Below are 13,765 nucleotides of genomic sequence, written 5' to 3'. Positions count from 1 at the left end.
AGAGAGAGAGAGAGAGAGAGAGAGAGAGAGAGAGAGAGAGAGAGAGAGAGAGAGAGAGAGAGCGTGAGAGAGAGCGAGAGAGAGCATTGTCTCCGGGGTTAATTCTTCACGATCGATACTGGCTTTCCGCGTGTACACGTTTACTCGTCCTTCGATTAATAAACGAGTCAAAGCGCGCCGAGAAATTTGCACCGGGAGCTGCCGAGTTTTACTTAACTTTTGCAGTTAATTATATTATCCCGCGAAGTGGGAACCATTGGAATTCCTGTGCGTTTTCCGCATTGCAACAAAGCATTCCTTCGAGATGTAATTACAACTGGGCCGACCCGAAGCTTTATTCATGATTTTCGTGACATACATTCACCGTCGTACGATTGCGCGATTGAAGAAAGTCACACTACGGCTAACATGGAAACGTTTCAAGTGCTCTTGTCCACGATATAAGGGGAGAAGATGGCGGAATAATTCGTTTTTTCTTATCGCGCAGTCTAAAGTCGTAATCCTGGAACGTTTCCAGAACGTTTGTTAATTAACGGGTTAAAAACTTTTAGCTATCGATGACGCTGTCGATGATAACACGAACTTTTGTATTACTTATATTATGCGTGATCCATCAACTGTCATTGAAAATATCACGAGAAAAAGTACTAGCTGGATATCACGCGAAGCAATTGAATGGCACGACAGTAAGTCTAACGGAAAAAAGAATACACATATTTGCGGAATAGAAGAACTTTATCTCACTCGTAAAATCGCCCTCTTTCATACGGCAGAGCGATTTTTTCGAAAAGCCTGCCTCGTAAGTCGCGCGAGCCGCGAGTCGAAATATTCAATTCCGCAACCTAATCCAGAATTAATTGGCGCACGGATCCTTTCAGCGAGCTCGAACAAAATTTCCGGGAACGCTCCTAATCACGCAAAGGAAACTCGATGGTACGTTACCGTCGACAATCGAGTCGAATGACGGGCCGGGGTTACGAGGGGCGCGGCGTTCGGGAAAGGGGAGAAGGGGGCAAATCTAATGCATCGTCTCGTGCGGCCTGAACAAACCTAAGCCTCGTGTAAGTCTCGGCTATAGTCGTTCGCACAACGAGAGGCTTACCAGTGCCTTAATGCCATGTAATGCGATCAGTTCACTAACACAGAGGCGCGCTCTCGCTCGCTCGCTCGCTCGCCCGAGGTGCATCCGTCAGCGCGGCGCGCCACGGACGCTCCTCATGGATGCATCCGTGACATGCACTCGTTGCACAGCCCCGAGAGAGGGTGTGCAGGCTCTCTGGTTTCTGTACGTAAGTGCGAGAGCGCGCCAAATCAATAGTTCGCCGTGCACCCGCCGTATGCGATTCTCGAGTGAGCGCGTCTTTCTTCGTCCCCGACCCCGCGCCTGAGGGACGTGCATTTTTATTCGCACTCGCGCTACCCGCTCGATCCCGAGCAACCTCGGGGTCGCATCCATCGTCGTTTAACGTTTGCCCACGAATCTAATTGTATATTTATCTCTTCTCCGTGTGTCACGGTACAAATAGTCTACGGATCTAGAAACGGGAGGAGGTTTGCGGATTTGTATTAACATTTTTCACACGCACATTTGTATCACACGCTTACATAAAGTATCCTTACAATGTTCACGAGAGAGCGTAACAACACATGTATTGGCAGACATTGAAAACAATGCGACAACAATCGATGTGCAATGAAAATTGATGGTGAAGTCTAGGTCTAGAAAATTTATATTGAATTCCACACATGATTGATATAAAATTCATATTGTATTCCACACATGATTGAAATATCATTTTAGAGATTATGTTAGGTTTTATATTCAAATAGAAATTAACCACCACTAAACCTCCCACTTTAAAAATCTTTGCACTCACGTGAAAATTTAAAGAGTTAAAGATTGTAACTCTGATGTTCTTCAAACAAATCGTTAGTAAAGACTAATAAGAGCCAAATGCAAGAAGAAATGTGTAAATAAATTTTAAAGTGACGGACTTGCAACATGACAATTAACCTCATTTAATCAACTTAAACCAAAAACAATTATATTTATAAATTTTGTTGCAGTAATTGTTAGCTAAACACAAAACAAATCAGCTAAACTCATTTTTTATAACTAAAGAGAAATTGCGACCAGAAATTCCAAAATCAACGGATTAATGAATATAGAGACAAGAAAAATTTAGCGGTCACTGTGTGGTGACAAACTTCGTCAGATCTGAAACGGAAAGCAAGTTTTCTGATTAGTTATATTGTTAAGAAAATGTATTATGCATATTTTGACCGATTCGAAATAATCGCACGTGAAGATCTGTCCCCCTCATAACTAAGACGATTATGATCGCAGCATTTTCATAAGCTATTCACCTGGTAAAATATGTTTAAAACATAATTGCGTTATTTATACGCCCATTTAACACGTTCACTACTAGAGTTTATTTGGATGACTCCCTTTCCACTACATTTTTTTACATAATTATACAAAACAGACTTAATTTAATATTACAGATAAAAATTCTTTATTGTCACGTATATGTAATATGCATACTTTAACATCCTATATATCGTAATATATTTATATAATTTTATGTTTAGTTCCCTTTGACATTTAAACTGTTGAAAGGTATAATTCCTCCACGATGATAGCCATAGCTCGCAATAATCGGTCGAATTAATTAAGGATCCATATCAAGATCACACAATCGAGACAGTCAGTCGGTATCATGAGGAAAAACAGGCAATAATTAGATAACACGCTTTTTTCGAAGATAGTATATAACAATACAAATAGTGTGTGTGTACATATATGAAAGCTGCATATATCGTTCTGATAAATCAGGACATATGAATCTTGGCAGAGATCGGACAAGAGAAGCGCGTCGCTTCGAGGAATCACGAGTAAATCGGTGCATCGCGCGCAGATCGATACGGTCTTTCTTCTCGCCCTCGATCACCGTGGCATTGTGAAAAATGATCGCGACTCTGCGTCGGGATGCAGGCGGTCAAACATCAGCGCGATAAATCACGCTTGATTCCGCACACGTAGCTCACGATTCGTGGAAAAAATTCCTCACAACGTACACCGCGACGCGACGCGACGCGCGATATAACCGTGCGCCGCGCGCTCGTTTATCTCGAGCGTCCTATCGACACGACGATCGTTTTATGCGAGGGCCGCACGCGCGATTCGCACTATGCTCGCTCGCTCGTCCGGTTATAAGTGCAAATAGCCGCGAGTGGCATAAAGTTAAGCGCACGTGAAGGCAACGCGCAGCACGCGCGAGCGAGCGCGAGACACTCGCCGTGCGCATAGGAAAGGCGTTGAAGGCGCAATTAAGATAATTAATCTAATACCACGGCCGCGCCTCGGAGCGATACGGCTACCGGCGCTCGCATAAATCCCAGAGAGCCTCGTTTATTGCGCCGACCGGCCGCGTGAATTATCGCCGTGGACGAACGCGAGATGCCGCCGCTCGAGAGTGCCGCGCGCGTCGGGGCCTTTTGATTTTCTTCGACACAATACTTCTCTGTCTCGGATCCGCGATCGCACGATCGCGCCTGTTTTCCTCACGCGCGCGCGCGTGACGCGCCAATGCCGATGCGCGCCGTTAACGAGCGTGATATTTCATTCGCGTGGAATTCCGCGCGCGGGAGATTTTTCTGTCCTTTTTTTCCATGAGTCATCCATCGAGAATCGAGACGCGCGATGCTGTTCATTAGCAATCCGCGGGATTTTAGATTGAAGTTAGAAGAGCAAGAGCGTGCTTTGAAAGGAACAGGCAATTTGTGTTTTTGCTGTTTGCAGAAATGTCGGATTGAGTTCGCACGGGGAGTCGTTACTTTGTGTTTTGTACCGCAAATTGTTGATGCGTCACGATAGTTTTGATCAATCGTTACTTTAATTCACATTACAACTGCATCATAAGTCGAAATTTACCGACTAATGCTCCGCGTTCGTTGCGTTCTTAACTCTCACATGTTTGTTTTGAGCACCTTAATCTAACGCACTGGAGTTGTGCACGCTTATTTATTATCGTAAAAACGATAATAAATGTATTTTCAAGTTGTATTTAATACCACACGTAGGACTTTTTCCTTCGACGAGTTCTACTTGAATAGTTCTATTTGAATAGTTCTACTTGAACGGACATACCAGTTGCTATTAAATATTTTCTATAATTATTGTTATATCAATGATACTATCGTTGTATAGGAATATACCTTCGTTCTAAGAAGGAAGTAGAATTTGCAAGAATACAGGCGGTCGATTAAGCAAACAATAGATATTAGGATATTTTATGGCGTTTGCCCAAAATATGTAAATAAAACAAATTCTTGTAAAAAAGTGCAGCCAAAAATGACCCAGATTTATAGCCAAAAAGTTTTAAAACCATTTTGGATTCAAAATAAAGTTTATGATGCGTAATTTACAAATATGCATGTGCCAAAATGGTCGGATCTCAGGTTCGAAAGATATGACTCATTAAAAATTGTACTTCCACGAGATGGCGCTTTTGCGAGAGGAAAATGTAGTTCCTTTCGGATCTGTATTATCTATATTATCTATATTATCAAGATAATGAAGATCAGAAAGATACAAAAATGTTTGGTGCGCAATAATTGCGGCCGCAATTCAACGCGGAGAGTGCTGGCGCCATCTAGTAGAAGTAGAATTTTTAATGGGTCATATCTCATATCTCTGAGACCTAAAGTCCGACCACATTGGCACTTGCATATTTGTCATCCACGCAGCATAAACTTTATTTTAAACCCAAAATAGTTTCAAAACTTTTTAGCCATGAATCTAGGCTTTCTCGTAATGACTGCGTAAATACTGTTCAGAATCTTGTCTAGAAACTGTCGGGTGATTACCTTGCAAGAGAGAATTTCTGAAATAAAAATCCTTAAAACTGAAGGTTACGTGGTACGTAACAGCGTGCGCTCATCTTTATTTCAGTAATTTTTCGATTGAGACGTACGTACATGCATATGGTGCGCTAAGAAAACCGCGACGAGATCTAGCGAACGGTTCAGCGTCGAAATTACTACTGTCAAGGAGGGAGGTAGCTTTATCACCGACCCTCTCGTTATACCTCTCGGAACCAATTATAGCGAGCTGTAATCATTGGGCACTCGCGTCTCAAAAGATTGTCAGCTTACGTACGCCGATAAATCACATCGAAATAGGCGGAACCCATTTACCCGGTGGCCGCGCTCAGCTCCGCTAACGTTCCAACGATTGATAAGTTGCTGACCACGCCTTTCCATAAATCAATAATCAATCGAAAAACACGAAGGCGTACGAGGGTAGTTTCTTTATTATTCCGCGCTGTAGCGACGACGAGACCTGTCCGCGACTCGCTTTTTGCGTAAAAAAAAAAAGTGAAGTCAGCGCGCTACGAAACAATTCAATTAATTTGTCACGACAATGAGACATCTCCAGAGTAATTTCGGGTAAGAAAGGCGAGAAGAAAATAAAAATACGTAAAGAGTAAACTAAGCGCGGCACGTGAGCCTCGCAAGATTGCTAACTCCGCGTCGTTGTTGCAGAAGGCAGGCGCTACTGACAGTATCGGGCGGCGGTTCCCGTTTGACGACGGGGGGACCACCATCGCCGGACAAGCGGCGCTCGTCCAACTCCGCCACCGACCTCATGGACGACGAGGACAAACTGTTGGACGTGGTAGGACCCGACACGCCACACCCAGCCCACCATCATCGGGAACGGGAGCATTCTCGCGAGAGGGATGACCGCGCGAGTGAACGAGGCGAGGGTAGCGAATCCTCCGGGTCGGAGAGTGGCGGCGGTGGAGCGGGTCCTACGGGATCGGAAGGTCCGCGACCGGACGTTTCAGTCGGCCCTCCGCTTCACCCACCCTTGTTGCCGTATCTGTACCCACCAGTACCCGGACTCTATCCTGGTCCTGGTCACTTGATACCACCCACTCCTCTGGGACTCCACGGTGGAGTAACACCCGGGATGTTGTTCAATGCCCAACTGGCCTTGGCTGCCTCCCAACATCCTGCGCTCTTCGCGCACTACCCCCATCCCTTGGCCAGTCCGCTGCACCAACTCAAGGGCCACCGTTTCGCGCCGTACACGCTACCGGCACCGTCGCACGGTTCCGCATTCGAGACTGTGACACCTGGCAGTAGAACCTTGAGTCCGAGATCACCGCCACCGAGGCCGCCAACCGGCTCTCCGACTCCCACTGGCGGTGGCGGCACTCTCACGTCGACCACTTCCAGCAGCTCCGCCGGTGAGCTCAAGTCCATCGAGAACATGGTGAACGGACTGCAAGAGAAGAGAAGAAGAAGTCCTAGTCTGACGCCCGGGCACAGGGGCGACGACACTGGCGGAGGGAGTCCGTGACAGGAGAACGAGCCTGTGAGCAGCACGAAGGACGACGACCCCGAGGACGAGGATCGCGACGAGTCCGGCGACCCGGAGGATCTCCTCTCCGCCGACGAGAGGGAGCCGGACTCCACGTCGGAGCCGTCGTAGCGGAAGGAACGTCGGCTGGTCGGTACTCGATTCTACATGCCTCCTTATCTGCGGACCGCTCTCGCCGTCGTCCTCCTCGGCTCGCTACGGTTTTGCCCTCACCCCCCACCCCCCGCCCGGGATTCTCGCTGGACGTGTCGGACGGGAGCGGGGAAGGCCGGACTCTTATACTACAAAGTGCAATTTTATTTCCGGAGTGGCGCCGAGCTCGAGGTGTGCTCGCGAGTGGTGGTGGCGGCGCCACTTCGTGCTTTCGGGACGAAACGGAAGGAAAGTCCCTTCTCGCGTGTTTCCTGTATCTGTAAATAGACCCTGGCGATTCGCGAGAGCACGATCGCGCGTTAGGAATGTGCGTCTCTGTTAAAGGACAGCCTGGAGAAAGAGAGAGAAAGCGAGGAAAGAAAGAGAGAGAGGGAGGAAGGAAAGGAGTGAAGGCCGTTGGAGAAGCGAGGTGTGTTGGACTCGACGCGGACGCTGCGCTGATCACGTTACTGTAAATTAAACGAGACGCAAGGGTGAGTGCGCTAGAAAGATAGCGAGAGGAGAAAAGAGAGAGAGAGTGAATATGTGTGTATGTGTGTGTGTGTGTGTGTGTGTTGTGAGAGAGAAAGAGAGAGAAAGAGACGGAGAGATTGAACGAGAGAAAGAGAGAATGAAAGAATGAGGAAGAGGAGAAGAGTTTGTGAGCGCGAATCCGTGTCATGTGTGAGTCTACGTCACCCGTGAACGTTTAGGTCTTAAGGCAGGAGAACAGAGAACGATATTGCAATATAAGAGCACCTCCTACTACTTGCAGCCCCTGTACATATGTACCCTATAAATATATATAGTGATATTATATATATTATATTATATATATTATATTATATATAAATATTATATATATAAATATAAATAACACATCTACTCTCTGTACTAATTATTAAATATATTACATGATAACGATTAGAGACGTAAACACGCATAAACGCACGCTGCCCGATTTACGCCTCGGAAGTGCAAAAAGAAAAGAGCGAAAAGAAAACGAGCGAAGCGAAAAGAAACACGAATTTTAAATCCGAAGAACCACAAGGCCGAGTCGACGACTCTAAAAGGAAAGCGCGACGCAGCGCAAACCGCGGATCGATTCACCTAGTAGCAAGGCGCCGCGCTTCCACGAATATTCTCGTTCTAAAAAAAATCCTACGTCGCCGTACCCAGAGACTCGCGTTTTTCGCGGGGCAAGATTGTCCGTTGAAACGACGCGATGCGACGGGAGATCCGTTCGTTCGTTTCCCTGAACGGCTTATTATCACTTTTGACGAATTGTGCTTTTTTTACGAATAGCGAGAAGGAATCTCCTCGTTATCCTGCGTTCTCGACGATCTTCCTCGCACCTTTTTATGGATAATCTTTCTCTCTCGACCTTTTACTAGTAGGTTCAAGGTAGGTCGGGTTCTTGTGATCGTCGCCTATCGTACTTTCTTATCTCATATAATCGCGCGAATTATTTGCAAAAAATAAAATACTGTACGAGTATATTTGCAGAAGGAACGATACTACTTTCGCATCGTGCCGTGAGATATCCATAGATTTATAATTTGATTCATTTTTTAAGTTCAGTAAACGACAAATTCGCGGAACGTGCCACTTTCAATTGTTTAAAAGAAAAAAAAAACGCGAGAAAAATAAAAAATAACGAATCTCAGAGGTAATTTCTTTACGACAGTTCCTCATCGCGCTTCGCCGCCGTATGTTTTACAACAAAGAACCAAAATTCCCCTGCGCGCCGACAAGAAGTCCGACCGAACCTGCAATTTGTATAAACAGTAGGAATTGGTGTAGACAACTATTAAACACATGTAATAGAACGTCGAGTAACTATTACAATCAGCTCGCAAGAGTCACTTTAGGGAGCGGAGGGGACGAGGGGAGGGAAGAGGGAGCGCTATCGCGAACACTACACGTACGTAATACAATAGAAGCGGTTTAAGGAGAAAAACACGTGACATCCGGGATGGTAGATAACAGTGATTTAAAGCGAAATCGCGCAATGTCCGCGGCAAAACGTAGCGGCGATTTTTAAGGAGAGATCCGAGAATGGGATTCCCGCGATATCCGAGAATGGAAGACCGTTTGCCGTTTGCACGCGCTTGTGAGGAAGCGAATGAGCGAGCGAGCGACGACAATACGACTGGACGTCGCGCGTCTCAAACGGCGACGATCGGAAGATCAACTCGGTGTTATTTCGCACCGATGGAATTTGACATTGTTGTCGATTATTCTGTTGATGTCGTCCAAACGACTATTGGACTCTTCTTACTTGGATCCTGAAACATCCCGACTGGAAATTTTGTCACATGGTCTTGCACTGGAGAAAAAGTCTTGTAAGAGTTAACTGATGCAATTGGCTGAGTGTTTCAGTGCAATATTTGGTACTTAGTATCAAATAGGATAATAGTTACTAAACGTTTGGTAATAATTACAAAATAATTAGTAAAACGAATTTTTTCTTTAGATAAATTAATTAAATGGCTTGGTAAATAATACGAAATAATCTGGTGATATAATTACTAGATAGTTTGATTATTACCAAAGTATTTGCTCATACACATTTCGTATATTTATTATGTAATGTGGTAAATATTACTAAATAATGTAGTTTTACTCAATAAATTATTTAGTAATGTGTACCACATAAATTGGTGATAGCCTTAACAACAAATATCAATTTTTGCCAAATATATTTATTAATAATCATTTGATTATATTCGTCTATACGTGTTTAGTTGAAACTATTTCATTAAAGCATTTGATAACTATTATCCAGGTTATGGATGGTTAATGCAAACTTTTTTTTCAGTATAATCAGGTTGATCCAAATTAATTGTGGTTTGTGTATTATTGCCGGCTCTAAATTATTAATAATTTTTTTATTATTAAGAAGGTCGCCGATTGTGTTATGCTACATTACATGATTTATCAGGTAACAACATCATATTTAAAAATATATAATCTAATTTAGCAAAATTCTCTGAATCCTAAAGGATTTTATTCTTATATATGATCTCAAGAGGATTTTTCTAAAACCAAAAGGAAAATATTCTAAGCACTATATTCTTAAAGTCAGAGGAATTTCATTTTTTATCTACAACACAATATCTTGCTTATCACGTTCTTCGTATCACGCGTAAGAGAGCATTTTGCGTCGAGTAAGCATATTCCCCTTGATCCAAAGGGGAAAAAAATTAGAATAATAAAAAGAAAATTTTGTTGTCGAAACGAAAATTTGATACACCGGTAGATAATTTGATTAAAATAGAATCAGCTAAATGGCAATAATTTGGTTGTACCAATTACAATTTGTACGTTTTTCTTCCCTAATAATACATGTACTTACAATATATTATTGGGATATAAATGAAAAACATGGTAATGCCAACAAAATCTTATGTACTAAATATTTTAGTTCCAAATACAAAGATAATTTTTTCAGTGTATTTAGTAGATTTTCAATTAATAGTCCACTTCATCAGAATAGTAGTACTTGTTCAATAAATGTTTCCATTTAGAATATGGGATTACAAGAAGGTAACACTTTGCAAAAGTTCCTCATTCTGGGTGCACCTTGTACAAATCAAATAACTGACTGAGATCAACCTGATCAGGATCATGGGATAAGTTTTCAGTTGGGATGCTGTTGTAGTCCTAGACTAATTTTCGTCGCGTCTTCTGTGCATTTTCAAATCTGCATTAGAGCGTCGAGTATCGTAAAGCGGGGGTAAAATATATCATCTCTAAGTCAATCTCTCGTTTCAGCGAATTTATTATCGTTGTTGGGTAACAGCGAAAGGTAAGTCAATGATGATTGGATCGGCCATTCGCTCGACATTGAACGCAATAATTGAGTTATGTTACATCGCGTTTAATACAACCATCAAAGCAATCGCGACTGCCCTCAGCAGTCTAGCTGACCAGGGCTTTCCAGTGCATGATATTTCAAAAATTTGGTTTCGAAGACACTTACATCTAATAACTGTCAATTAGTGCTGATATGATTACATGAATATGTAATTGATCAAACATCTTCTCCTATTCGAATGTGTTAACTAAAACGAGAGAGATATTATCGACCTTTCGAATGCAATTCTGATCAGCTTTATTCCATTTTGCGATACCCATTGTACGAGCTAGTATCGTCGTTGTAATATATCTATAAATCCGAATCGATTACGAGGAAGCGAAATATTGTAAAATCCGAAAGCAATAATCTCGAGCGGAGTCGTGAGCGCACAACTACCGCGAATGAAAGTGCTCGATTCGGCTGATTTTAATGGGATATCGCGGTCGACGGCGCAGGTAAAGATCACTATTGGCCTGGCGCGAAATTCGCATTCGAAGATTCCCGACAAGGCAACGCCGAGTAAATCGAGCCTTTCAGAAAACGAAGTTCGACTCGGGACCGTAATGTCGAGTCCACGATCATTACTGATCGTGATTTAATGAGCAGGAACCCGGAGCGCCTATTCGGACAGCAATTCGACAGGAGAGATAACACAGTAGAGGAGAACAATTGCTTTTATTCCATTTATATATACTGATCAGGACTAAGAGATACGTCAATAGTAACCCGAGAAGTCGCCTGCGAGTCGCGAAGGAAATATTTTCCACGAATCTCATGGTTTTTGTAATATAACGCAATCGATCATTTGTTTCTTAATTCTAGATTTGCACATAGAGCCATTGATTTTCTGCTCATCGAGCACGTCCGGCGAACATTGTACATAGTTGTGTTACTACAGCCTATTACCGAACTGTACGAGCTCCTTCTTAGGTCCCAAATATTATTTGTATATCAAAAGGAAGAAAAATAATTCAGCAGATATGTAGCGAGCCGAGTGCCGCCGCATTTGTGGCATTAAATTAAATTATGTATGGCGTGTATGACGCTCTGGTGCGGAAGTAGAATCTGATTGATATGTACAGACACGATTGACTTGTCGCGTTCTTAACTCGAGTTAAGTTATTTGTATGGATAAATGTTATCCCCTAATTGTATCATACGTATTATCAATTTAGTGCTGTGATGGTTCTTAGTGAAAGTTAGTCTATGGACGAAGAGATCGTGTACAATATTAAGTCACCTCATAAGGCGATACGCATTAATTTAACGTTAAAACCTACGTGTAATCTCGAGACGCTCTAATTGCATGAGACATTTTTTCTTCGTCCATCTGCTCCTTCAATTAAACGCGATTCGTTTGTATAACACGACGAATTTACACATTGTTCGTTGGAATCTTATAAGCAAGTTACGATCGAAAGGAGAACAGAAAGAACAGAAGGAAGAAAGGAAAGGAAATTGCAGCTCGTTCAAAATCGCGTCTCTCAGTTCTCTCTCGAGCCTCCGAATCTTCGAGAATTTGCTCAACCCTTGCATAATTTTCGTGGCTTCCTTCGGTGCACGGTCCTGCGCTCGAAGCGATGCGAACCTCATTGTCGACGAGAAAACAGGAAAAAAAGCAATAAAAAAGAAAAGAAAGGAAGATAGGAAAAGAAACGGAAAGAAACGGGCGGTCCAGGCGTGGCCGCGTCAAACATGAACCTAACTTCTTACACGAGAATCGTGATATTCCGTGACTTGTATTGTATATTGTACACTCCCTAGACCCCCGGCCCTAACTCCGTTCCCTACCTTACCCTATCATCAAAATCCCTCCGAAAAATCCACGTGATTATAAGAATTATATATATATTAATTTAAAAATACTAAAGTACTATGTGTATTCTCATTTCCTCTGATCTACCTAGGATCTTATTCTGGACATACAGCGAAGTTGATGTGTCTTTTTAATCCTACATAGAAAAAAGTTTGGTTGGATTAATCAAGTGTCTGGTGAATTGCGAACGAACTAGAAGTTACCAGAATTCTGTTGAAGTTAATAAGATTTCTGGTTAAACAGAATTTGCAACAGTTCTAGTTGACCAGATATTTTTTGACCTGAACAGACTTTTGAACTTCAATCGAATTAGTTCACCAAATTAGTTTCACCATTAGTTTCACCAAATATTTAGTCAATCTAATGCAAATTTAATTTTACTTATATGAACGTCGCGTATAAATTCATTTCAGAAAGGCATGTTCAATGTTCGCTTTGTGTCTAGCATACGACTCCTGTATAAGGAGAAAATGTTGCAATAAAGATTACAACAGAATTTTGGTGTGAGCCATAACCTAACTTAATATTAATACAATTATGGCTGAAATTATTATATTTGCGTGAAAATTTGACTTTTTACTACAAATTGTTCTAATTGCTCGAATATTTTTTATTATACAAACGTACATCAATGATAGGATAAAGTCGTTAAATTTACTATTTCTACAGTAATGTATACTACAATTTCAGTATAATTTAGCTTTATAAAAGATATTATAAAGAAACATATAATTGTAACGTAATTTTTACCACAATATTTTCTCCATATAGTAATTCGTGGGAAGCAGAATCTTCGTGCAATTCGTGGAGCGTGTGATACATTGCGCAATTGGCGTCACTTCCGAGGGGCAATATCGGTGCTTTCTAAATAAATAAATTTATCACGGCGGATGGATTTACCGTTGCACAATTGCACCGCGTATGGGCATCTACACAAAATAGTGCCGCGATATTATTTCTTAATATCGTCCGGATATCGTTATCGCCGCGCCGGTCGCGTCGTTGAAGATTGGCGGTTTATTAATGTCCGAGCGATTTTCTGCATCGCATTTACTCGCCATATCGCGTAACGCATAATTTTAATTTTCCACGGTTGCATTCACACGCACACACACACACACACACACACACACACATATATATATATATATATATATATATATATATATATATATATCTGTTAATAATTTCAGAACTAATTTCAGCGGCTGGTAGATAGGTCGAGAGAAATAATTGTGCACTACGAGCCATGGAAATCGGTCGTTGCGATGATTATTCAACAATTATTAGACATTAAACAAATATCGGGTATGGTTCGTGTCTACGAACGTGCAAACAGTCGACGCGGCTTTTATAACGAAGAAACTTTTGATTTCGCCGCCTCTTTAATGAGAGATACCGTTTCTCTTTGGCCGGAAGATAAGTGCGCGCACATTGGTGGCCCAGGAATTTTAATCTTTCGGCCGATCGGCCGGGCGATTGTAATAATTACGGTTTCGCCAGTGTGAAGATACGACGACGCGCTGCTCCTCCTCGAACGCAAAATAAAGCAACGAGAGCG

General features: G+C 42.4%; 1 protein-coding gene across 5 annotated transcripts in view; it reads left to right on the top strand.

Annotated features, from left to right (window-relative positions):
* Positions 1-12,251, top strand: part of LOC116854089 (optomotor-blind protein) — a 132,044-nt gene extending 119,793 nt beyond the window's left edge. For 4 of the 5 annotated variants that reach the window (XM_032835636.1, XM_032835633.1, XM_032835635.1 and 1 more), the window contains exon 7: positions 5,551-12,251. In XM_032835636.1, the coding sequence (XP_032691527.1) occupies positions 5,551-6,373 (823 nt within the window). In that variant the 3' untranslated portion in view covers positions 6,374-12,251. The remainder of the gene's footprint in view (positions 1-5,550) is intronic. The other variant, XM_032835634.1, reaches the window with a different exon arrangement.
* Positions 12,252-13,765: the final 1,514 nt, after the last annotated feature.

This window comes from Odontomachus brunneus, unplaced genomic scaffold (genome assembly GCF_010583005.1).
Source record: "Odontomachus brunneus isolate Ranch 3 - 2012 unplaced genomic scaffold, Obru_v1 Obru_scaffold_008, whole genome shotgun sequence".
Lineage (NCBI taxonomy): Eukaryota > Metazoa > Arthropoda > Insecta > Hymenoptera > Formicidae > Odontomachus > Odontomachus brunneus.
Note: the sequence above shows the minus strand (reverse complement) of the source record. Positions and strands in the feature narration are given on the sequence as shown.